The 22,897-nt window shown below is 35.1% G+C and overlaps 3 protein-coding genes across 6 annotated transcripts in view; 2 read left to right on the top strand and 1 right to left on the bottom strand.

Moving 5' to 3' along the window:
* Positions 1-3,363: 3,363 nt before the first annotated feature.
* Positions 3,364-8,184, top strand: LOC135128571 (uncharacterized). 3 transcript variants are annotated; one of them, XR_010280442.1, is made up of 4 exons: positions 3,364-6,778; positions 6,825-7,222; positions 7,276-7,568; positions 8,147-8,184. XR_010280442.1 is itself a non-coding variant. In XM_064055458.1 (3 exons), exons 1-3 carry the CDS (start codon positions 6,656-6,658, stop codon positions 7,310-7,312), a joined length of 558 nt encoding a protein of 185 aa, XP_063911528.1. In that variant the 5' UTR covers positions 3,364-6,655; the 3' UTR covers positions 7,313-7,669. The 3 variants fall into 2 exon arrangements, 1 of the variants encoding a protein (XP_063911528.1); XR_010280441.1 differs by lacking the exon at positions 8,147-8,184 and having other exon boundaries at positions 7,276-7,669.
* A 2,534-nt stretch (positions 8,185-10,718) lies between these two features.
* On the top strand, positions 10,719-11,570 carry LOC135128826 (craniofacial development protein 2-like). The gene has a single exon (XM_064055906.1). It carries the CDS (start codon positions 10,719-10,721, stop codon positions 11,568-11,570), a length of 852 nt encoding a protein of 283 aa, XP_063911976.1.
* A 2,278-nt stretch (positions 11,571-13,848) lies between these two features.
* Positions 13,849-22,897, bottom strand: part of LOC135128578 (EGFR adapter protein-like) — an 803,179-nt gene continuing 794,130 nt past the window's right edge. For both annotated transcript variants that reach the window (XM_064055467.1, XM_064055468.1), the window contains 2 exons: positions 15,471-15,748; positions 13,849-14,851 (listed from right to left, as the gene is read on the bottom strand). In XM_064055467.1, the coding sequence (XP_063911537.1) occupies positions 14,642-14,851; positions 15,471-15,748 (488 nt within the window). In that variant the 3' untranslated portion in view covers positions 13,849-14,641. The remainder of the gene's footprint in view (positions 14,852-15,470; positions 15,749-22,897) is intronic.

Here is a 22,897-nt window from a genome sequence, read left to right as displayed (position 1 = left end):
ATTTTTCGATTTTCTATGTGTTGAATTTTACAATTTTTCGTTTTTTCGATTTTTAGTTAATCACTTTTTCAGGTTTCAATGTTACAAATTTTAGATTTTAGAGTTTCTATCTTTTTCTCAGTTGTTTTTTCAATTTTTCGATATTTCAAGTGTGGTTTTTCAATTTTTGATTTTCAATTTTTCATTTCTTCCTTTTATTATTCAATTGTACAATTTTTGGGTTTTTCCATTAACCGATTTTTCAGTTTCAGTATTTTTTCAATTCTTCGATTTCTAAACTTTTAAATTTTTTGTGTTTTCAGTGTTTCGTTTTTCGATGTTACAATTTTTTAATTTTTCCATGTTTCGTTTTTAGAATTTCTTAATTTTTACTTTTCCGGTTTTCATTTTAAAATTTTTGGATTTTGAAATTAATTTTTTTCTGTATTTTTGATTATTATTTATTTTATAAAAATTTTTGGTTTTCGTTTTTTCAATTTTTCACTTTCTCTATTTTTAATTAATCAGGGTTTTCAGGTTTTAATATTACAATTGTTCGATTTTTCAATTGTTTTTTCAATTATCCCATTGTTCAATTTCAATTTTATTCGGTTTTTTCAAGTTTTCTTTATTTTTTCAATTCTTCGATTTCTCAATTTTATGAGTTTTCAATTCAATTCAAAATTTCGGTTTGAATAAATTTGTCCTTTTGTTGAACAATTAAAAAATGACAAATCGAGAAACTGAAGAAATAAAAATCGAGAATTCGAAACATTTTATATCGAAAAATTGCAGAATTTTCTTTTTATCGATTTTTCAATTTCTCGATTTTAAATTGTTTTGTTTTTTCATGTTTCACTGTTACAATTTTATGATTTTTCAAAAGCTCAGTTTGAATAAATTTATCCTTTGTTGTACAATTAAAAAATGAAAAATCAAAAATCGAGAATTTGAAAAATTTTAAATCGAAAAATTGCAGAATGGCTTTTTTGTAGAGGGTTTTCAGGTTTCTGTATTACAATTTTTCGATTTTTCAATTGTTTTTTCAATTATCCCCTTGTTTAATTTTTCATTATGTTCATTTTTCGTTTTTCCAATTTTTCATGATCCGATTTTGCAGTTTTATTTTTAATTTTTCCATATTTTTATAATTTTTAAATGTTTTTCGATTTTCATTTTGAAATTTTTGGATTTTTGGTTTGAATAAATTTGTTTCTTAACTGAAAAATAAAAAACACGAAATTGAAAAACTAAAAAACTAAAAGTTTAAAACTCAAAAAATTGTAAAATAGGAAAACTAACAAAGCAAAAAATGGAATAATTGAAAAATCGTAAAATTGAAAACTGGAGAATCTGTAAAATTAACAGCTGAACAAACGGTCATTCAAGTATTGTAACCTCATTTGACATACACCTTGTAAAACTGTTATGACTTAAGTGGCTTAAGCTAAAGCAGCCTTATAAGTCAAACTGGCTAAAAGTTTCAAAATGACGTCATCAAGTTTTTGGAACGGATAAACAGATGAATTTTGATTAATGATATACCGTGTTCATAATATGTCTGTCTCAAGGGTGTGTAAAGTTTCAGAGGAAGCGGTTGTGTAGTTTTTAAATCATTAATCAGTCATTAAAAATCTAAAAAGAGTTAAAGATAAAAATTATTTAAGTTATTATATTAACACAATTTTTGATTTCCCACTCTAGGTTGCTAATAATTCATTTATTGTATTTAAACTCATCTAAACGTTGAATTATGTTGAAGTATGTGGTTAAATTCATACGCTCGTAGACTGAACGAGAGGGCTTTAATATTTCCTTACAGATTTAATAGTTCGTTTCAGATCTAACTATTTTCTTGCAGCTTTAATAATTTTTCTGCTCCTTGAATTCGAACATTTATTCTCGAAGTACCTCGAGTGTTCCCTCAGGCTGCATTCTTGAAGTACGCCAAGCGTTTCCGAGATTAGGTGTTTGTGATTTTGATCGAATTGAACATGTTATTTTTTGTATGTGATGTGGGAGTTTTGTCCACAGAGTGTGGCGTAATTAGTTTAAGTAAGTAGTTTTAACTTAATTGAAATAAAACAGCGCAGTAGTTGCGGAAGAAAGAGAACAACTAAAGCAAGGACAAGAGCCGTTGATGAAAATGATGAAACAACTAATGGAAGAAATGAAACAACTGAGAGAAGAAAATAGAGGGGTAAAAAAAGAATTACAGACAATAAATGGAATACTGGAAAGAGAAAGAGAAGAATGGAAACAAAAGGAGAGAAGCTTCGAAGAAAGAATCAATAATTTAGAGAAGAAGGTGGAAAAAAAAGAGAGGCAAGAAAGAAGAAACAATTTCATAATTACGGGTATGGAAATAAGGGAAAGAACAGATGCAAAAGAAGTAGAGGAATTTTTGAAAAAAGAAATTGAGGTGGAAGTAAAAGTGTTGGAAACAATAATTATAGGGAAAGAGGCAAGCAAGAAAATACTGGTTAAGACGTTTTGGGAGGAAAAAGAAGAGGTGATGAAAAATAAAAATAAACTGAGAGGAAAGAGAATATATATTGATAATGATTGGACAGTTAAAGAGGAAAGAAAAAAAGGATACACAACAAGGGTAGGATATAAGAAGCTGGAAGTAGGGAACAAAATGTATATATGGAATGAAAATAAAGGAAAATTGGAAGAAAAATTTCTCAAATCAAGTCAGCACTAACCAAAGAAAGAAACACAAAGGGGAGGGGTAGTAATGATGGGACAAATAAAGACTTTAGGTTTAAGAATGTAGATTTTGTACATAATAGGGGAATGGGAAAGAAGAATGGGGAAGATAAAAGTGGTTTAAAATTACTCTTTGGAAATATTGCGGGTTTGAAAAAGAAAGATAAGTTATTTTGGAACTACGGGAAAAATTTTGATTTTGTGGGACTAACAGAAACATGGATACTAGAGAGAGACTGGAACAAACTAAAAGACGTGTTGCCAAAGGAATTTCAGTGGAAATTGCAAAGGGCAAAAAAAGAAAAACGCAAGGGTAGAGCAAAAGGTGGAATCATAACAGGAGTGAAGAAAGATATAAAAGAAATAGGAGAGGGGGCAATAGAAATGGAAGGCTTAGTTGAAAGAAAACTGATTGTAAATAAAAAAAGATGGAGAATCTGCACAATATATAGTAGAGGAATGAGAAACACGAAACAAGAAATACAAGAAAAAATCAAAGAGTTCGAAGAAGAATTTCTATTGTTAGGAGGGGACTTTAATGCCAGAATAGGGAACAAAAGCAGGAAAAAAGACGGGGAAAACACACGAAAATCGAAAGATAAAGTAGAAAATAAAGACGGAAAATTGCTATGGGAATTAATTGAAGAAAGAGGTTGGGAAGTCTTGAATGGGGTGAAGGAAGGGGACGAGGAGGGGGAATTTACGTAGGTAAAAGAGGGGAATCGGTAATAGACTACGTAATAGTAAACGGATTAGCAGAAGAAGACGTAGAAACATTCAAGATAGGAGGAAGAGTAGACTCCGATCACATGCCATTAGAAGTAAAAGTGAGGGGCATAAGTGGAGGGAGCGGATGCTTAAGGAATGAAGTAGGAAAAGAGAAGAAGATATGGGGATGGAATGAAAACGGAATTGAGCATTATGAAAAAAAAATGTTGGAAGTGGAATTTAAAGAAAAAGGAACTGAAAAGAAAATGGAAGAATTAAAAAGAGAAATTGAAAAAGCAGCCATAAGAAAAGAAATTGTAACGACAAATTCAGAAAAGAGAAACAGATGGTGGGATAGCAGATGCAGAGATTTAAAAACAGAAGCAAGGAAATGTTTACGAAGGTGGAAAAAGGAGAAAGGTATAAAAGAAGAGTACTGGCAAGCAAAAAATGATTATAGAAAACGATGCAAAGAAAAGAAAGAAGAGATACAGCAAGAAGAAGAAGAAAAAATTAAAGCCATAAGAACTGAGCAAGAGGTATGGCAGTATATAAATAAAGAACGGAAGAACAAAATAACGATTAGTGAAGACATACCTATAATACAGTGGAAGAAGCATTTTATGAAGTGCAAGATAGTAAAACCGGGATTGGGGGTAGAGAAAGGCAAGCGGAGATTCGAGTAGAGGAAGTAGGAAAACAAGTAGGAAGACTGAAGGGGAAAAGCACCGGGGAGGGATGGGTTGGTAAACGAAGTGTGGATATTTGGGATGGATGGGATGATTGAAAGATTGAGGCGAGTTAATGAATGATGTGTGGACGGGTAAAGGTTTTCCCAGGGAATGGAGAGTAGGACAAATATGCCCAATTCATAAAAAGGGTAGTAAAGAAAAAGTAGAGAATTATCGGGAAATAATTCTCCTAAATACGGCATATAAACTGTACGCAATGGTATTAAATGAAAGGTTGGTGACAGAGATGAACGAAAAGAGTATATTACCGGAAAGTCAAGCGGGATTTAGAAGAGGTAGAGGGGCTATGGACAATGTATATATCCTGCATCATCTAATAGAAAAAGAGTTGCTAAAGGAAGGAGGTCGGGTATATGCACTGTTTGTAGACCTAAAAGCCGCGTTTGATACGGTGGACAGAAAGTGTTTGTGGGAATGGATGGAAAGAAGAGGACTGAGTGAACAGTTAATTGTAGCAGCAAGAGAGATTTATAGAGAGACAGTGACTAGTGTGAGAGTGCGAGGAATAGAAAGCGAAATGTTTTGGACGACGAAAGGATTGAGACAGGGATGCCCATTAAGTCCCAGTCTGTTTGCTTGTTACATAAGCGATATCGAGGAAATGTTTAGAGGAGTACAAGCGGGAGGAATTGTGGTGGGGAGAGAAAAGGTATGGTGTTTGGCATTTGCAGATGATTTGGTAATATTGGCGAAGGATGAATGTGGAATGAATGAGATGAAAAAAAATCTGCAAAGATACTTTAAAAGAAAGAAACTGGAGGTAAATGTAGAAAAAACAAAAATGATGGTGTTTAGAAAAAAAGGGAGAAAAGGATTAGGATTTAAGTTTACAACAACTAACACGGTAAAAGAACACATAAGAGAAAGAAGGTCAAAGCAATGCAGATAATGGCAATGGTGTGGAGTATAGATGAGAGAATATTTGGACATGACGTAAGAAGAAGGATGAAAATGTTTGATAGTTTAGTTAGGAGTGTATTAATGTATGGAGTGGAGATATGGGGATGGAAGGAATATGCAGAGATTGAAGCAGTACAAGAAAAATATTTGAGGTGGATGTTAGGGCTACGGAAAGAGACGCCAGGCTATATAGTAAGAGAAGAATGTAAACGAGAGAAACTAAGAGTATACACTGGGAAAAGAGCTGTAAAGTATGATGAAAGGTTGAAAGAAAGAGAGGAATGTAGGATATTGTATGAATGCTGGAAGGAAAAAAAAAAGGAAGCCGGGAAAGAACATCACAAGGGTAGACAAGGATATTATGAAAGACTGGGATACGCATGGATGGAAATAGAGAGAAAGAGAAAAATGGGGGTGAGTATGAGAGAAGAGTTGTGTATGCGTGGCAGAGACATAGATAAACAAGAGAGAAGAGCGAGTGTAAGTAATTCTAGGTACAATGCAGACTATAGAAAGATAATAACAGAAACAATACCAAAGTACCTAGACAGAGAAAGCGCGAAAGAAAAAAAAATAATTGCGAGATTTAGGTGTGGAAATGAAGAAAGAAATAATAAGTTTTGGGTAAGCGAAGGTGAGAGAATGTGTAGGATGTGTGGAGAAGAGCGAGAGATGATAGAGCACATGCTACATGACTGTGAGGAGAGCAAAGAAAGAGAGGAGAGTGTGACAGAGATATTGAATGAAGACGAAAGAGGGGTGGAATGGATGAAAGAAGTGGAGAGGACAAGAGTAAGGCTGGGGCAAGAGGGGATGGAGTAAAGGAAAGAAAAATTAGTTATTTAGTTTATAAAATGTATTTATTTGGTTTTTTGTTAACTAGGGAAAAAATTGTAGTGTCAAGAATCTTTTTAAGCCCGTAGGGTAAAAAATAAACACTTACTACTTACTACTACTACAGTAGTTGCGAAAGCGGAACTCACGCTGGTTATTTTGCGAAGACGAGGTAAAGAGTATAATATGCGCCAGGTTTTTTTTTAAGGAAAAATGTCAGAGCACGAAAAAATATGTAGGGTGTTCTGTTAAAAAAAAACGAACTTGTATGTTGCGCTTCAAAAACAGAGAAAATGGAATTTGCCTATCACAAATTTTGACATGACGATATTATTAAATTTTTGAGGGGGATGACTAGACAAATTTTGGTGAATGTTTACGATCTACACAATATTTTTAAAATTAGTTTCATTACAACCTATCTAACAGTAGTTGCAGAGATTATTTGTCTAATAGAGTTGCCAGAAGACGACAGATAAGTGGAAATGGGAAACTATTTTTTCATATTCTAGGATGTACGAAAGTCGACGGTCAAATTAAAGAAAACATTCTAAAAATCCTTGTGGTGTGATTATAACAAAATTTTGCACGGATCTCGCACGTGAGAGTAATCGGAAATACTGTTTTCAACGAAGTAGAAAAAACAACTAAAAACTACAGGTGCAAGTTTGTCTTTTACTCACAAAAAGCAACAAGAAACCATCAGTTGTGGCTGTTCTACCAACGAATTTTATTAATTTGCCACGAATAGTTCGAGTTCAGTAAATAAAATGACACAGTCTACGAGTAGTGCCATAACGGAAGACTATATAGATGACAATTGGTCGGTGTCCATCGCCCCAATCACAATCTCATTGTTAACTTTCGACACCCTAAAAGCGGACTACTTCAAGGTAAATACAATCATTCTTTGAAACTTATTTATTCGTGTCTTTTTAGGAAGGTTTCTTGATAGGTGAATTGAAAGAAATGTCAGAAGTGGTACCGATTAGCGATGACGTTAAAAAACCATACATCCGTCGCTACAAAACCTTGTATATTAAATCGTTCTTGCCGTGGCCGACATTTCTTCGTTTCTACGACGGTTACGGGAGAGTCGTTCCTGAAAAGGTGGCGAGTTTGCTGGGAGATTTGCTTCCAAATGTGGTCGGCTGGTACCGATGCAGACCATTTCCTGGCACCATGATAACTAACCGCGAGACTATGATTCAGCAACATCTTAGAAGTTTGGTGCCTCTGCTTCCAAAATATTTTGTTTTTTGTCTAGTAATCAAAAACGAGGCCGGAAATGGCAATCCACTTTCTTTTGATCATAAGTTCTTCAACTACGACTCTAGGTTCGAGCTAGTGTCTCACAAGATAATAAACTTACTCTCAATCTGTTTGGTAGGCGACGAGTTCCTACAATTGTACCCTGGGGTAGTTAACGCAGCGGAGCTAGGTGTTGGAGTACAAGAAATAATATCAGAGTTAAAGAACCGAAAAAAGATGAGAAAAATGCCTCTATTCTTTGATCCACGGCTAAACCAAATTGCTGAGGAGCTTCTGTCGGTGGAATTAGAGGCGAATCGACTGGAAAATGAACTCCGGCGTACCCGCTAACTATAGTACTAGATTGATGGATTTCTACAGATAAAATAATCCACAGCGCACGTACCCAAAACGATGTGAACAATGTTAAATGTAGGTTTTTTTTTGTAATTCTGAGTGTATGTGCTTGATTTACCCATGTTATGTATTTTTACCCTGAAAGGGTCGTTTTAATTTATTCAAAATTTAAGGTAATGTTGTTCTCGTTTTGTCACATTTGTCCAATAAATTCTTACTTTATTTTTTGACTCTTTTATTTTTAATAATTTTAAAAAGTTAGTCATCAGTACTTACTAAGATAAAACTGACCTTGGCAAATGACATGCCCCTTAAGAAAATAGTAACTAGTAAAACTGAAAAATCAATAATAGATTCTTTTTACTTCTTGAGCGTAAGCTAAGGAAGTATTGTAATCAAGTCCATCGGACGTACGTAATTCTAGTCGAATTATTTCAGTTTAAACATAAATGCTCGAAGTTGATCATATAATTATTAAGAATTCATTTTCCCGTTGCTTCTCTGGTTCAAATATATTTTCTATCGATCGCACTTGTGCGGACCACGGTACCTTGCAATTTATGTCCCCGTAGCGCAGGGGCCGCCTTTGGTGTTTACTTTATAGAGCTTATCACAAAAAATCGTAAAATCAAATTTTGTGGAATTTGTTTCAGGGGCGACCAATTTTTTTATATTTTGGGGGTTATGATAACGAAACGTCGATAAAACATGAAAGTAGCCAAACGGAAGAAATAGAAAAAATAGTAAGACTACTTTTAATGTATAGTAGTGAAACATGGCAAGACTGGGCGATAACGGGACAAGAATAATAGATAAAGAAAAGGGAGAGAAAAGAGGAACAAAAGACAAAGCAAATAACAAAGAGAATTGAAGAGAAAAGCAAAGGAAAAATTAAGAAAATGGAAGAAGAACAGGGCAAGGAAAGAAGAGTACTTACAAGCAAGAGAGAATTATAGGAGAAAATGTGAAGAAAGAAAAAGAGAAAAACGAGAAGAAGAAGAGAAGACAGTAAAGTCCCTGAAAACAGAAGAAGAAGTATGGAGATATATAAACAAGCAACGGAGAAGAAAGACTGAAGTCAGTAAGAAAATCAAAATATATACATGAATGGAAAAGACACTTTATGGAATTATTGGGACGTTGTCAGGAAAAATGCTGCAAAATAAATAAAGGAATCACAACGACGGAAGAAATGTGGAAAGGTTCGGAAATAACAGAAGATGAAATAAGAAGACAGATTGAAAGACTGAAAAAAGGAAAAGCACCAGGAGAAGATGGAATCCAGAATGAAGCGTGGATGTTCGGGATAGAAGGAGTGAAAGAAAGGATATGGGAAGTGGTAGATGGAGTTTGAAAGGGAAAAGGGTTTCTTCGGCAGTGGAGAGAAGGTATAATAATTCCATTATTTAAAAATGGGCAAAAATGTGATGTGAAAAACTACCGATTGATCACCTTGCTCGATACGGTGTACAAGATATACGCAATGATACTAGATGAGAGGAAGGAATATGCATGTGAAGAAATAGGGAGAATGAGAGAAATGGGAAGGTGTTGAAATTAATTATTTTATACATCTAGTGGTTAGTATGTTTGTAGGTGAGTGAGAGGACCAGATAGAAATGAGTAATCAAAATGCCGGTATAGTCTTGATATTTATTGAAGATATTGAAAGCAAAGTCTATGAGGGTCCGTCATTTTATTAATAGTATGTGAATTGTCAGGAATGTTTCTTTAGTTACAAGGCGCCTTTTTGTTCAATAAAGAAACCCGAAGAAAACTTAACATTGTCTGACTTGAAATACAAAGAAAGTTTAACAGAAGGAGTATGAAAGAAGAACTGAGTGTAAGAGATAAAGATATAGATAAGCAAGAACAGAAATGATGAAGTACCAAAGTACACACACACAGAGAGTATAAAGGAGAAAGGAATGATGACGAGATTTAGGCGTGGAAATGAAGAGAAAGAGAATAATTTTTGAATGGATGAAACTGACAGAAGGTATAGAATATATTGAAGAGGTGGGCAAGCAGAAAGAATAGAAAAATTATTTTTATATAAAACTCGAACATTTAGTTTATTTATTTTTATTGATTTATTTGTATTATGTAGATTAAGTTAATTTGTACCCCTATTGGGAATCTTATTAAAGCCTGTAATAATAAATTAATACTATAACTACCTTAAACAAGCAGAACACGCTCCGAAATCCAAACTCGAAAATCGAGAGATATCGAGCGTCAAAAGCGAAAGAGAAGTAGTAGAAAACAAAGAAGTGAAGTGGAATAAGAGTAAGAGGCACCAAGAAGTGTAAAGACAGCAATTATTCGGGAAAGTGTGGAATCAAAAGAACCTAACCTCCGAAGAGATAGTCTGGGTGACAGTTCTTATCGCGGCACGAAGTAAACACAGGAGCGTACTAGATACACAGGAAGCAAGAAAGTCGGCCAGGGAATGCTAAACGGGAATCCTGAGCCGGAAAAAGGACACAAACTAGCAATAGAAGAACAAGACAACCAGAAACGAAAAAGAGAAACTTCCTTTTCACCATCACCGGAAGGTCAAAGAGTACAAAGGAAGCAGAAGAGGGAACAAGCAGGAGACATGGACGAAGTAAAGAATATGTTCAAAACGTTAATGGAGAAAATCGCAGAAATGAAAAGCGACCAAAGAGCATACCAAACAGAAGTAACAACACTAAGAGAAGAAAACCAAAGACTGACCGAAAGATTAGAAAGAGTGGAGCAACACTTAGAAAAACTGGAAAAAGCAGAAAGGAGAAACAACATCGTAATCAAAGGAGGGAAACTACAAGGAAGCGAAATAACAGCAGAGGTTGAAGAACTCCTAAAAAATAAGGTAGGAATCCAAACTAAGATACAAGACGCAAGATTAGTCAGCGAAAAATACGACATAGTAGTAGCAAAGATAGAGAACTGGGACACAAAAAGAGCAATCATGAAACAGAAGAACAAATTAAAAGGATCAAAAACGTTTATTGAAGACGATTACACCAAACAAGAGAGCGAGATACAGAAGAAAATAAGAGGAATAGCAGCAGCAGAAAAAGGGAAAGGAGTCGAGGCAAAAGTAGGGTACAAAAAGATGATATGGGCAGGAGAAGTCTGGCATTGGGACACTAAATCAGACAAATTAGTGAAAGCACCGTCGCACTCCAAAGAAAATCCAAAAAACTAACAGAGGAAGAAACCACACATCGGAAAACAATGACGACGTATGCAAAGCTCAAGGATGACCCGATAGGAATTACGAAGAGAAAGAAAAACCCGAAAATTACAATAGGAACATGGAATATTCGAGGAACATATAGCGAAGGAAAACTCAAACAAATAGTTCAAGAATTACAAAGGTATAATATAGATGTAGCAGCTATACAAGAGACGAAACAAAAAGGCAAATTCATCACTGAAATAGACAACTACATATTATTTAATAGCGGAATTGACAACAGAGAACTAGGAACAGGATTCATGGTCAGTAATTACCTTACCTTCAAACCAATCTCAGAAAGAATGAGCTATATAAGATTGAGAAGTAAGTACAGGAAAATAAGCCTAGTGAATATACATGCACCGACTGAAGAGAAACATCTAGAAGTAAAAACAGAATATTACGAAGAACTAGAAAGAGAATATGTGAAAATACCAAAGCATGACATTAAAATGGTTATAGGAGGCGCCAACGCAATGATAGGTAAAGAGAATTGCTACAGGCCAACAATCGGGAAAGAAAGCAAACACCAAAAAACGAATCAAAATGGAGAAAAACTGATAGAGTTTGCAGAAGAAAATAAAATGGTAGTCAAAAGCACCTTCTTTGCGCAGAAAGAGATCTACAAAGGCACATGGATGTCACCTGACGGAAAAACGGTCAACCAAATAGACCACATACTGGTAGAAAGGAGAGATGCTCAACTAATAACCAGATTAAGAAGATACAGAGGAGCAGAAGCGAATTCAGACCACTTTCTAGTAAGAGCAGACCTCAAACAAGAAATACCGAAGAAAAAAGAAGGAAAGAAGACGCAACGTGATATATTTAAATGTAAACAAACTTAAGAAAGCTGAAGTACAACAGGAATACGAACAAAAGATGAATGAGAGAATAAGATCAACAGAGCAAGACATACCTATAGAATAGAGGTGGGAAGAACTACAAGAGAACATATGGAAGACCTCGGAAGAAGTACTAGGGTTCGTCAAAAAAGACAACAAAAATAGAAACGAATGGTTTGACGAGGAATGTAGAAAAGCAATAGAAGCGGGGAGGTCAGCCAGACAGAAATATCTAAAATAAAAAAATGAGAAGAACCAAAAAGATTACCAAGAAAAAAGGAAAGAGTACAAGAAGATATGCAGAAATAAGAAACGAGCAAAGATGGAAGAACAAATACGACAAATAGAAGAAAACTTCAACAAGAATGAAATAAAGAACTTCTACCAGGACGTGAAAAAAGAGAAAAGAGGCTATCAACCACGAGTAATATATTGTAAAGACAAGGACGGCAACCTGATAGAAGACGAACAAGCAAGAATAAAACGATGGGCAGAATACTTTGAAGAGCTGCTAAAAGAACAGGATACACAGCAAGATACGAACGAAAGAGTGAACGACTCGGATGACCCAGATGAAACAATAGAAATTGATGAAGGAGAGATCAGAGAAACACTAAGGCAGATGAAAAACAACAAAAGTCCTGGTAGAAACGGAGTAAAGGGCGAGATGTTAAAGTACGGAGGAAAGGTAGTAGCATCAGACTAGTGCTAGAATGTTGGAAGGAAGGAAAAATGCCAGAACAATGGAGTGAAGCAGTACTTTGCCCGATATTTAAAAAAGTAGATATTACGAAATGCGAAAATTATCGCGGATTAGCGCTGCTAGACGTAACGTATAAGGTAATGGCCATTTGCATCAACCGAAGACTAAAGCAGCATATGGAAAAAATAGTAGGAGAATATCAAGCAGGGTTTAGGAAAAATAGATCTACTGTAGATCAGATATTTATATTGAAGCAACTACAAGAAGTACATTACGAACAGGGAATCAACTTATATCTGCTCTTCATAGACTTTAAAAAAGCCTATGACACGGTTAACAGGAAAGAACTGCTAGAAGCCATGCAAGAGCTGGGAATCCCAAGAAAACTAATAAAACTGACAAAGATGACCCTGCAGAGCACCAGAAACAGAGTCAGGATAAATGGTCTGCTGTCAGAACCATTCCAAGTAAGAACAGGACTCCGGCAAGGAGATCCAATATCAACTACCCTGTTCAATCTAGTACTCGAAGCAATAATAAGGAGAAGTGGCATCCACAGAACGAGCACGATATACGAAAAAAGACACCAAAATATAGCCTTTGCAGATGACGTGACATGTATAACGAGAACAGAAGCAGAAATGAAGAAAATGACAAAAAATCTAATCAGAGAAGCGAAACGAATGGGTTTAGCGATCAACCAAGAGAAAACGAAGTTTATGAAGATGGAAACAAAACAAACCCCAGCAAAACCAATGAAAGTAACTACAGAAGAAGGAACAACATACGAATTCGAAGAAGTAAATAGGTTCAAATATCTAGGAGTAGTAATTACAAACAAAAACGAAATGAACGAAGAGATAGAAGAACGGATCGCGAAAGCAGACAAGAGTGTAGGAAGATTAAACAGATTTCTGAGGAATAAAAATGTAACACGACGAACAAAGAAACAAGTATATAAGACAATAGTAAGACCTACAGTCCTGTACGCTAGTGAAACATGGACACTAACGAACGAAAAGGAACAGAAGTTGGAAGTATGGGAACGCAAGATACTACGAAAGATATATGGAGGTATAAAAGAACTAGACCAATGGAGAAGAAGAACAAACCGAGAGATCGAGGAAATATACGGAGAACCAACAATCACGAAGATAATCAGAGCACTAAGATGGCTAGGCCACGTCGGAAGAGCACCAGAGGAAAGGACAATTGGGAAAGTATTAGACCGCCTAAAAGGAGGAAAGAAAAAGAGAGGAAGGCCAAAACTGAAGTGGATAGACGATGTTCGAAAAGATCTTCAAAACTTAGGCATTGAAGATTGGAGATCCAAAGCAGCCGACAGGAACAAATGGAAAATTATTGTTAAAAAAGCCCAGGGCCTTTAAGGCCTGCAGAGCTGAATTATATATACATATATATAACCTTAAAAGTTTGTGGTGTGGTTTCAAAATTGTATAATTTTTGACATTTGACTGTGAAGAAACCGGTTTTAGTTGGAAAACTTCATAAATGAATAGTGTCATGACGTCATCGCTTAAATTGACGGGAAGGAAAGGTGTAAGTAACATGTTAAAATATAAATAAGTTCGAATTTATTACAAGAAATAAATAAATAATATACAAATGGAACCTGTACAGTCAGTTTAATAGTATTGCAAGCTTAGGGATTAACATGCCATTTACTTAATAAACACTGGATGAAACAAAGCAGGTAGTTATGTTACACACAGATAACAAAAGAATTAGAATAATTAACCATCTTCGTGACTAGTACATAAATGAATGAGACGTTATATAATTTAAATTTGAGTTATCGCTATAGGGTGCGTGCGTTAATTTTTGAACACTTCGTTTTAAACACTAGGATAACAAGTTACAAAGTGTAACAACAAGTACAAACAATTGACAAAAACAATGGTTGCTCTTAAAAAATAGCTCCTTGGTGGCTCTCAGAATTTCAACATTTATTTTTGTATATATTTACAAAAATTCACTGCGCATATACGACTAGGTCACTTAAATTAATTTTACAAACATTCATTTAAAAGGTTATCTCATTGGTCCAACAAATCACTGACAAAATTCTTAAGCAAAGTAAATCTCCACTACCAGCAGTAAGCAACTTTTGTCTGCAAACAACATAGATTATATAATCGAAAATAAACCATAAATTTCGCTTGAGACAGAGAAAGAAGGGAAAAAACAAGTCAGTTAATTTGATAGTTAAGTACACTACAGCAATAAATCGTGGAAACACTTTGTTAATTGTTACTTCCTTTTTCTTCAAGGTATCACAAGGTACACAAAACTGCGTCTTACTTTATTCACATTTTTAAGACTAGTTCACTGTCACTATGACACTTTTGGTTTAAACGTTCAAATCGGCCATCATTTTTCGGAAATCGGCTAAGGTGTTATAGTCTGGGTCCAAATCGATATCTGCGAAATCTCTCTTCGAGTCCGACTTCACGAAACTGGGGTTGTACCGGCTGAGGGACAGAGGACACGGCAGCAGCTCGGGCATCACAGAATGATGGGTTATCAGAGAAGTTAGCGTGGTAAACTCTTTTGTAAAGCCCTGAAACAACAAGAATCACATTAACATGAAAGAAAACAATTCTGAAAGCGTTACTCTGTTTAACGCGACCACCGCCAACATTACTTACGTTCTGTCACACCACGGAGCGAAGAAAAGAAACAGCGTTTCCGCATTTCAAGACTAATAAGCCAGTTAGCACAGAATTATATTTCTTGTGTTTTAAAGAACTTCGTAATTAATGTGTCCGCTTCACCAGTCAGAAGAGATTGATTAGTTCATTATATGAAACACCACTGACGATAATCACAAGTTAATAAGACAATACGAAAAGTTACAACTGTTTTCAAACGTGCCGTTAATTAAAAAGATCTCCTTGATGAAAACCCTCCTCTTTTAAAGCGTAAGTCGACGATTTAGTAGAAAAAATTATCTCTTCCAGCATTATCTAGCAGCTCCAGATAACAAAAGAATTCGGCAACTAAGTTTGTTTTATCTTCCTTTATCTGCGACTCTTTACACAGACACCGGTAATTTAAAACTTCCGGCAATCCCGGATTTGCGGGTTTTGGTGTGGAACAAGTGTGGTCGATATAACTAAAGACCAGTTTAAATAAATTTTCTAGCGGAAAGCTGAGAGAAAAACGAGAAATGCACCCACCTTGATTTTGTAGCCTTTATTCGTCCTGACAATGAGGTAATGTGCGATGCCCGTGGGCTGGAAGCTCCTCGGTACTCTGAGCGAAAGCGCGAAACATCCCGGCTTACTGGTGCTTTCTCGCACCATGAAAGCTCCCACCGGCTCTTGAGCCAGTATTTCCAAGGCAATTTCACGGGGAATTCCCGCCTGAAACCACGGAGCCGTCCTCAGCTCGCCTTCTTCTTTGTTGTTCAAAGAATCGGTTCGCTCGGGTAGGGGAGGGGGCGTTGGTGTTAACCCTGGTAAAGTAATTTGTGTTTGAGTACTGTGACATGTTTATTGTACATATTTTAAGAGTGGGTAAACTTGATTATAAAATATGTCCACGAGGTGTGATTTATGCTGGTCGTGGTATAAATTGTGCCTACAGGAAGTAGGGTAATGCACTGTGGTGCGAACGAGTTGACACTTTATAATAAATAATACAATACCGTATGGTTAAAAAAAGTGTCGAGTAAGTTATGACATTTATTTTTTAAATAATGACGTCGGCATTGCAGTTATTTTACCGTAAATGTCAAGCTGATTAACACGAATAACGAACGCGCGGTGTTGCAAACATTAAATTTCAAAGCTTGCTAGACAACTATTTTCCTCGATGATGTAGAAAAATCCAGGTCATTTCTGTGTGTCCACTTGGTTACACTGGTTTCTGGTTCTAATACAATTTTTTCCATTTTGAAAGAAACAAGCTTGAAAATTTCTTATAAGTTTAATACTTTTCTTGCGGCTTGAATTTGAACATTTATTCTCGAAGTACGTCCAGCGTTTCCCGAGATTGCGTTCTCGAAGTACGCCGAACATTTCCGAGGTAGTGGGTGGACGCATTTTGATTTAAACAATAATTTGAAATAACACATGAACATCGTGTAACTTCTTTGTTGCTTGAAATTATTGATAAAGTGTGGCATAATTTAACATCATGTAAATTCTTTGTTGGTTGAAATTGCTGATGGACTGTGGCGTAATTAATTTAAGTAAGTAATTTCAATACTTGTTCACTTCTTACACCCAGCAATTTTTTGGAGAGTGGACAGACAAAAATGCTCTGGACTTTATAATATATAGTTAAAAGATAAAGAAGTTCGTTCCATTATCGTCAAATGTAGATGTAGTAGATAATAATTAATAGCTGTTCAATTGAAAAAGTCACCAAGTTGCCTCGTTTTCTTGATAGAAAATAACATTACGAAAAACGTATATGTTTTATTAATCCATCCTGGACACCTAGTATACTGAAAACGTTAGCAATTTATTTATTTTTTCTTTAAAGCATAAAAAATACCGAGTTATAGTAATTTGTAAACAAATCAACGTAAAGCGTAGTTTAATAATTTTTTATACAAATTTCACTGTCACTGACACTAATTGAGGTTAAACTAATTAAACCACCCCCTAAAGCGTTCGGATATTTTGTTTCCAGAACTTCCTCGTATGTCCAGTTTAAAAAATTATACAGTACAAGCTTTCAATTTTTTCCAAGTATTGTTGGTTGCAAATGCTTTTTTTAACTTTAAAGTGCGTTGGCAACTCTGTATTTTTCGGAAGATTTAACAACACTTCCTGATTTTCATGGCTACAGTAGGATTTATAAACTTGCTGTTGACGTTGAAGTTCCCGTTGCCAAAAATTAGGCCCCACCCATACCCGCCTCGATCTCAATTCTCAACAGTGATGAATTTTTCATTCGCTGTCAGATCGAGGGGCGGGGATTAATTGCAAGATCCATATTTGCCTACAAGAATTTACCATTTTAAACATGTTTTAAGTTTCTTCTTCTGAAAAGACGACTACGTATATTAAGAAAAAATTAAAAGCAAAGATTAAGAATTTTCATTTGTTGACAAACTTAGGGGCGGGGCCTAATTGCAAAATCCATACTTTGTTACAAAAAATTACTATTTTAAACAAGTTTCAAGTTACTAAGCAGACAAAAAATCATCACAATCGAGACAGGGTGGGTGGGTGGGGTATATATTTTGCCTTTTTTTCTTAATATACATAATATTCTTTGATCAACACGATACTCAAAAACATGTTTTTAACTTCTTGAAAATAAATAAGTGTTTTGCAGTTAATCTCTGCCCCATTGGTTCACAGTGAATAAAAAAAATCATCACAATTGAGATAGGGCGGGTGGGCGGGCTTACATTTTGCCTGTTTGTTTTAATATGTGTAGACTTCTTTTCACAACATGAAACTTAACACATGTTTAAAATGGAAAATTTGTATAAGGAAATATCGAATTGATGAGGCTCCGCTCCACAATTGCAAAATCCATATTTTCTTGTAAAAATGTACCATTTTAACCATGTTCCAAGTTTCTTGTTGTGAAAAGATGGCTATGTATATTAAAAAAAGAAAAGGTACAATGTAAGCCCCGCCCACCCACCCTGTCTCAATTCTGATGATTTTTTTATTCGTCGTAAACCGAGGGACAAAGCTTAATTGTAAAATCCTTATTTTTCTACCAGAAATGACCATGTGAAATATGTTCTTAAGTAATCCTGTACAAAGAAAACTAAAAGAGAAGTTTGGGTAAGCGAAGGAAAATGTTTGCTGCCCCGGTGGGAATCGAACCACACATCTCCCACTTGCCGGGCGGGTGCCTGGACCACTAGGCTACAGAGCGGCTTATCTTTACGTCGCTTACCCAGTTATTATTGTGCCGCCACAAGAAGCCCCACCCATCCGTCTCGATCTCAGTCGTGATGAATTTTTCATTCGTTGTCAGATCGTGGGGCGGAGCGTAATTGCAAAATCGATATTTCCCTATACAAATTTACCATTTTAAATATGTTTTATCTTTCTTGTTGTGAAAACACCTAATACCTAATCTGTTTTTTTTTTGAGTCGAATAGCAATAAATTTTGTTGATTTAAACGTCGGGAACTGCCTTTAACAGTGCATAAGTACTTAGAGAAAGCTACAGTGTACAAAATTATGGCAGCTATTTAAAATATGAGGGTTTCGGTGAACAGGTGATTAAATAGCTTTATATTATTGGACCTCATTATCTCTGTCAAAATTTGATCAATTTGATTGGTTGAAAACCCAACGTCAACGGCAACTTCAACGACGAACAGCAACGTCAGCGACAAGCTTATAAATCGACCTGTTACCTCTCTGCAAAAAATATTGTGAATGGATAATACCATATCATCGAAAAAAACTTGTCAGGTGTGCTTTGGAATTGTTTGCTTTTTTAATTGTATTGCCAGTATTGACGATTTCGGTCATTTTTTTCTAAAAAGTGTTACATTTATATTTTGAGGTTATGTAAATTAAAGTCAATGATAACTCATTCTGTGTCAAACGTACCGCCAAATTGATAGATTTAAATGACCTCAGTCAAAAATAATGATACCACGCCGACTATTGTGTTAATAAATTCCAAAGCACACTTGACACATTTTTATATTGTACTTGCCACTTCGCAGAAACAAAACAAATATTCACGAAAGTAGAAACATCTGTTAATAAAACATTGTTTGATAAAAAGTTATCAAATATTTCAAAGTTTTCAAAGAAAATCTTACTAGTTTGAAAAAAGGCTTAAAACTATTTAGACAGAACCTCCCTCGCCTCTGAAACCAGATACACCACTTAAAATAAACAATACGGGTGGATTAATGAACCTAAACTACTGAGGCATATTATTTTTTGCAAAAATGCAGCAAAATTTTGAGGTGACGTCATCGCATTTTTTGAGGGGATACACAACAAATTTTGCTTAGTGTCTGACAGGCGACAGACATACGGAAACAGGAGACTTACTTTTTCGCATTCTAGGAGAAAATATGAAATCAGTCGCTCGCCAAATGGACCCTAATGCAATAAGAAGAGAAATTTTAGAAACAGTCATTCATTGTAAAAGGGATATCAAACGGCATATTTTTTAACGGTTGACAAATATTGGTCCGATAATTCTCTAGAAGAGGGTCGTAGGTTTAAAAAAGAATGAACTTGAATGCGTGAAATATACCATCCTTGAAAGTTCTTGGTTGTTCTTTTTTTCTCCCATTATCATGTATTAGTTCAACTGAAAGGAAATATTTTTATAGTATCACCTTCAGAAGAAAGAAATAATTGGGTCAATGACCCAGCGGAGCTTCAATTTTTGTGAGATGTGTACGTAGATGCTATAGTGGATGAAGTATGGTCATAAAAGAAAGAAATAATGGTAGAAGAAATTGATTATTAAAAAAATTGCCCAAAGATAACAAAAAATAAATGAGAATTGTATTCCTGATGAACAGAACTGATTCATGTGAATAAAAATGCGAAGAAAAAGGTGATGAAACAAAAAATCTAGGAACAAAGTACATCGATACAGACTGAGGGTTCCCGCCCTCGAAACTGAAATTATATACCGCCATTTACTGGCTGAAATCTAATGAATGTAGTCGAGAATGGGGAAACGAGGGTCGGCCGTTGCCCATAAAACGAACGGATTGAAGTTTTGGGAACGGAACTGACACGAGTCCGACCCCTTAAAACTATCCCGGAACTTTTAGGGAATTTTTCGAATCACTCACGGCGACGTTTTAAGCTAAACCTCCGAATTTTAAAAGTGTGCATTTTAGATGATGAAGTCTGACTGAGTTTTCTGACGAAATGTGGGAAAATGGGTAATAACATTTGTCTTTGAGATGGAGGGATCAACAGGAATAACTATAAAAGAAAGTCGGGGAATCTAGAGAATTACAGAAATTGATGAAGTTCGAGCTGGGAAAGTTGAATAGATAAAGTGAAGAGTTGCATGTTTGTTTCTTTGTAACCGCAGAATCGGGAGTAATTAATAGAAAGGAATTATTCTCATTGTAGTGTCCTCTTAGTTAACAATGATTTTAACAATTATAAAAAAAAATATGAATATACAGGGTTGCTAAAAAGTATGGAAGCAGTTGAATATCGCGAAAACGGTTTGTTGAATCTTGTTGAAATTTGGGCTTATATTTTGCTTTTTTTGTTAATATACATAGCCATCTTTTCACAACAAAAAAGTTAGAATATCGTTAAAATGGAAATTTTCTTATACAAATTTTCCATTTTAAACATCTTCTAAGTTTCATATTGTGAAAAAAGTCTACACATTAAAACAAAACGGCAAAATATAAGCCCGCCCACCCGCCCTACCTCGATTGTGATGATTTTTTTTATTCGCCGTGAACCAAACAGGGGGCAGAGCTTAACTGCAAAATACTTATTTCTTTACAAGAAGTTAAACAGATGTTTTTGGGTATCGTGTTGTTCAAAGAATACCATGTATATTAAGAAAAAAAAAGACAAAATATAAACCCCGCCCACCCACCCCACATCTATTGTGTAGATTTTTTTTATTCATAGAAACTAAAAACAGGTTTAAAATAGTAAATTTTTGCAAAGAAATATGGTTTTTGCAATTAGACTCCGCCCCTTGGTCTGCCAACGAATAAAAAGTTCATCACAACTGAGAATTGAGATCGGGGCGAGTATGGGTGGGGTCTAACGTAACGAAATTGCTACCATTCGTCCAGAAATTTTCATTAACTCACTACAAAATTTTATTCAGCGTCTTCTTTACTGCCAGGAAGTAAATGGAGAGTTAAGAATTATTAGTTTATTTCATTTTTGTTTAATAATTTGTTTTACCTTTCAATTAGAAAGAAAGTACGAATCAATGAATTCTTAAAAAAAAACTATTAAAAATGCATTAATTAAGTATACTCCGCCCTCTTGGCTCACAATGAATAACAAAAATCATCACAATGGTAGTCGGGTGGGTGGGCGGGGCTTACATTTTGTCTCCTTTTTTAATATACGTAGTCATCTTTTCACAACAAAAACTTAAAACAGATGACTACGTATACTAAGAAAACAAGGCAACATGTCTGCCCCGCCCACCCACCCTATCTCAATCGTGCTGATTTTTTTCACACGTCGTAAGTCGTCGGGCGGAGCTTAATTGCAAAATCCTTGTTTTTCTACGAGAAATTGTCTTGGTTTACGACGAATCAAACAATCAAAAATACATGTTGCCTTTTTTTCTTCATATACGTAGTCATATTTTCACAACAGAAACTTAAAGCAAACGACTACGTATATATATTAAGAAAAAAAAGGCAATATGTAAGCCCGCCCACCCGCCCTATCTCAATTGTGATGATTTTTTTTTTATTCGCTGTGAATCAAGGCACCGGAACTTAACTACAAAATACTTATTTCTTTACAAGAAATTAACAACATGTTTTTGAGTATCGTGTTGTTCAAAGAATACTATGTATATTAAGAAAAAAGGGCAAAATATAAACCCCGCCCACCCACCCCACCTCTATTGTGATGATTTTTTTTTATTCATAGAAACTTAAAACACGTTTAAAATGGTAAAATTTTGTAAAGAAGAATGGTTTTTGCAATTAGACTCCGCCCCTAGGTCTGCCAACGAATGGAAAATTCATCACAATTGAGAATTGAGATCGGGGTGGCTATGGGTGGGGTCCAATCTTTGGCTTTATTGTTTTCTTAATAGACATAGTATTATTTGAACACGAACTCAAAAACAGGTTTTTAATTTCTCGTAGAGCAATAAGGATTTTGCAGTTAGGCTCCACCCCCTTGGCTCACGACGAATATAAAAAAATCATCAGAATTGAAATAGGGCGGGTGGGTGGGGCTTATATTTTGCCTATTCTTCTTAATATACATAGCCATCTTTTCACAACAAAAAAGTTAGAATATGATTAAAACGGTACATTTTGGCAAGGAAATCGGGATTTTGCAATTGTGGGACGCAGCCTAATTGCAAAATCAATATTTTCTTATACAAATTTTCCATTTTAAACATGTTTTAAGTTTCATAAAGTGAAAAAAAGTCTGCACACATTAAAACAAAAAGGCAAAATGTAAGCCCGCCCACCCGCCCTATCTCAATTGTGACGATTTTTTTTCATTCGCTGTGAACTAAGAGGGCAAAACTTAACTGCAAAATACTTATTTCTTTCCAAGAAATTAACAACATGTTTTTGAGTATTGTGTTGTTCAAAGAATACTATGTATATTAAGAAACAAAGGGTAAAATATAAAACCCGCCCACCCACCCCATCCCTATTGTGATGATTTTTTTTATTCAGAGAAACTTAAAACACGTTTAAAATGGTAAATTTTTGTAAAGAAGAATGGTTTTTGTAATTAGACTCCGCCCCTAGGTCTGCCAACGAATAAAAAATTCATCACAATTGAGAATTGAGATCGGGGCGAGTATGGGTGGGAAATTGCCACCATTCGTCCAAAAATTTTCATTAACTCACTACAAAATTTTATTCAGCGTCTTTTTTACTGCCAGGAAGTAAATGGAGAGTTAAGAATTATTAATTTATTTCATTTTTGTTTAATAATTTATTTTACAT

The sequence above is a fragment of the Zophobas morio genome, unplaced genomic scaffold (assembly GCF_036711695.1).
Source record: "Zophobas morio isolate AGI-343-1 ecotype UQ-CSIRO unplaced genomic scaffold, CSIRO_AGI_Zmor_V1 ptg000014l, whole genome shotgun sequence".
Taxonomy (NCBI): Eukaryota; Metazoa; Arthropoda; class Insecta; order Coleoptera; family Tenebrionidae; genus Zophobas; species Zophobas morio.
This window is presented reverse-complemented; position numbering and strand designations above follow the sequence as displayed.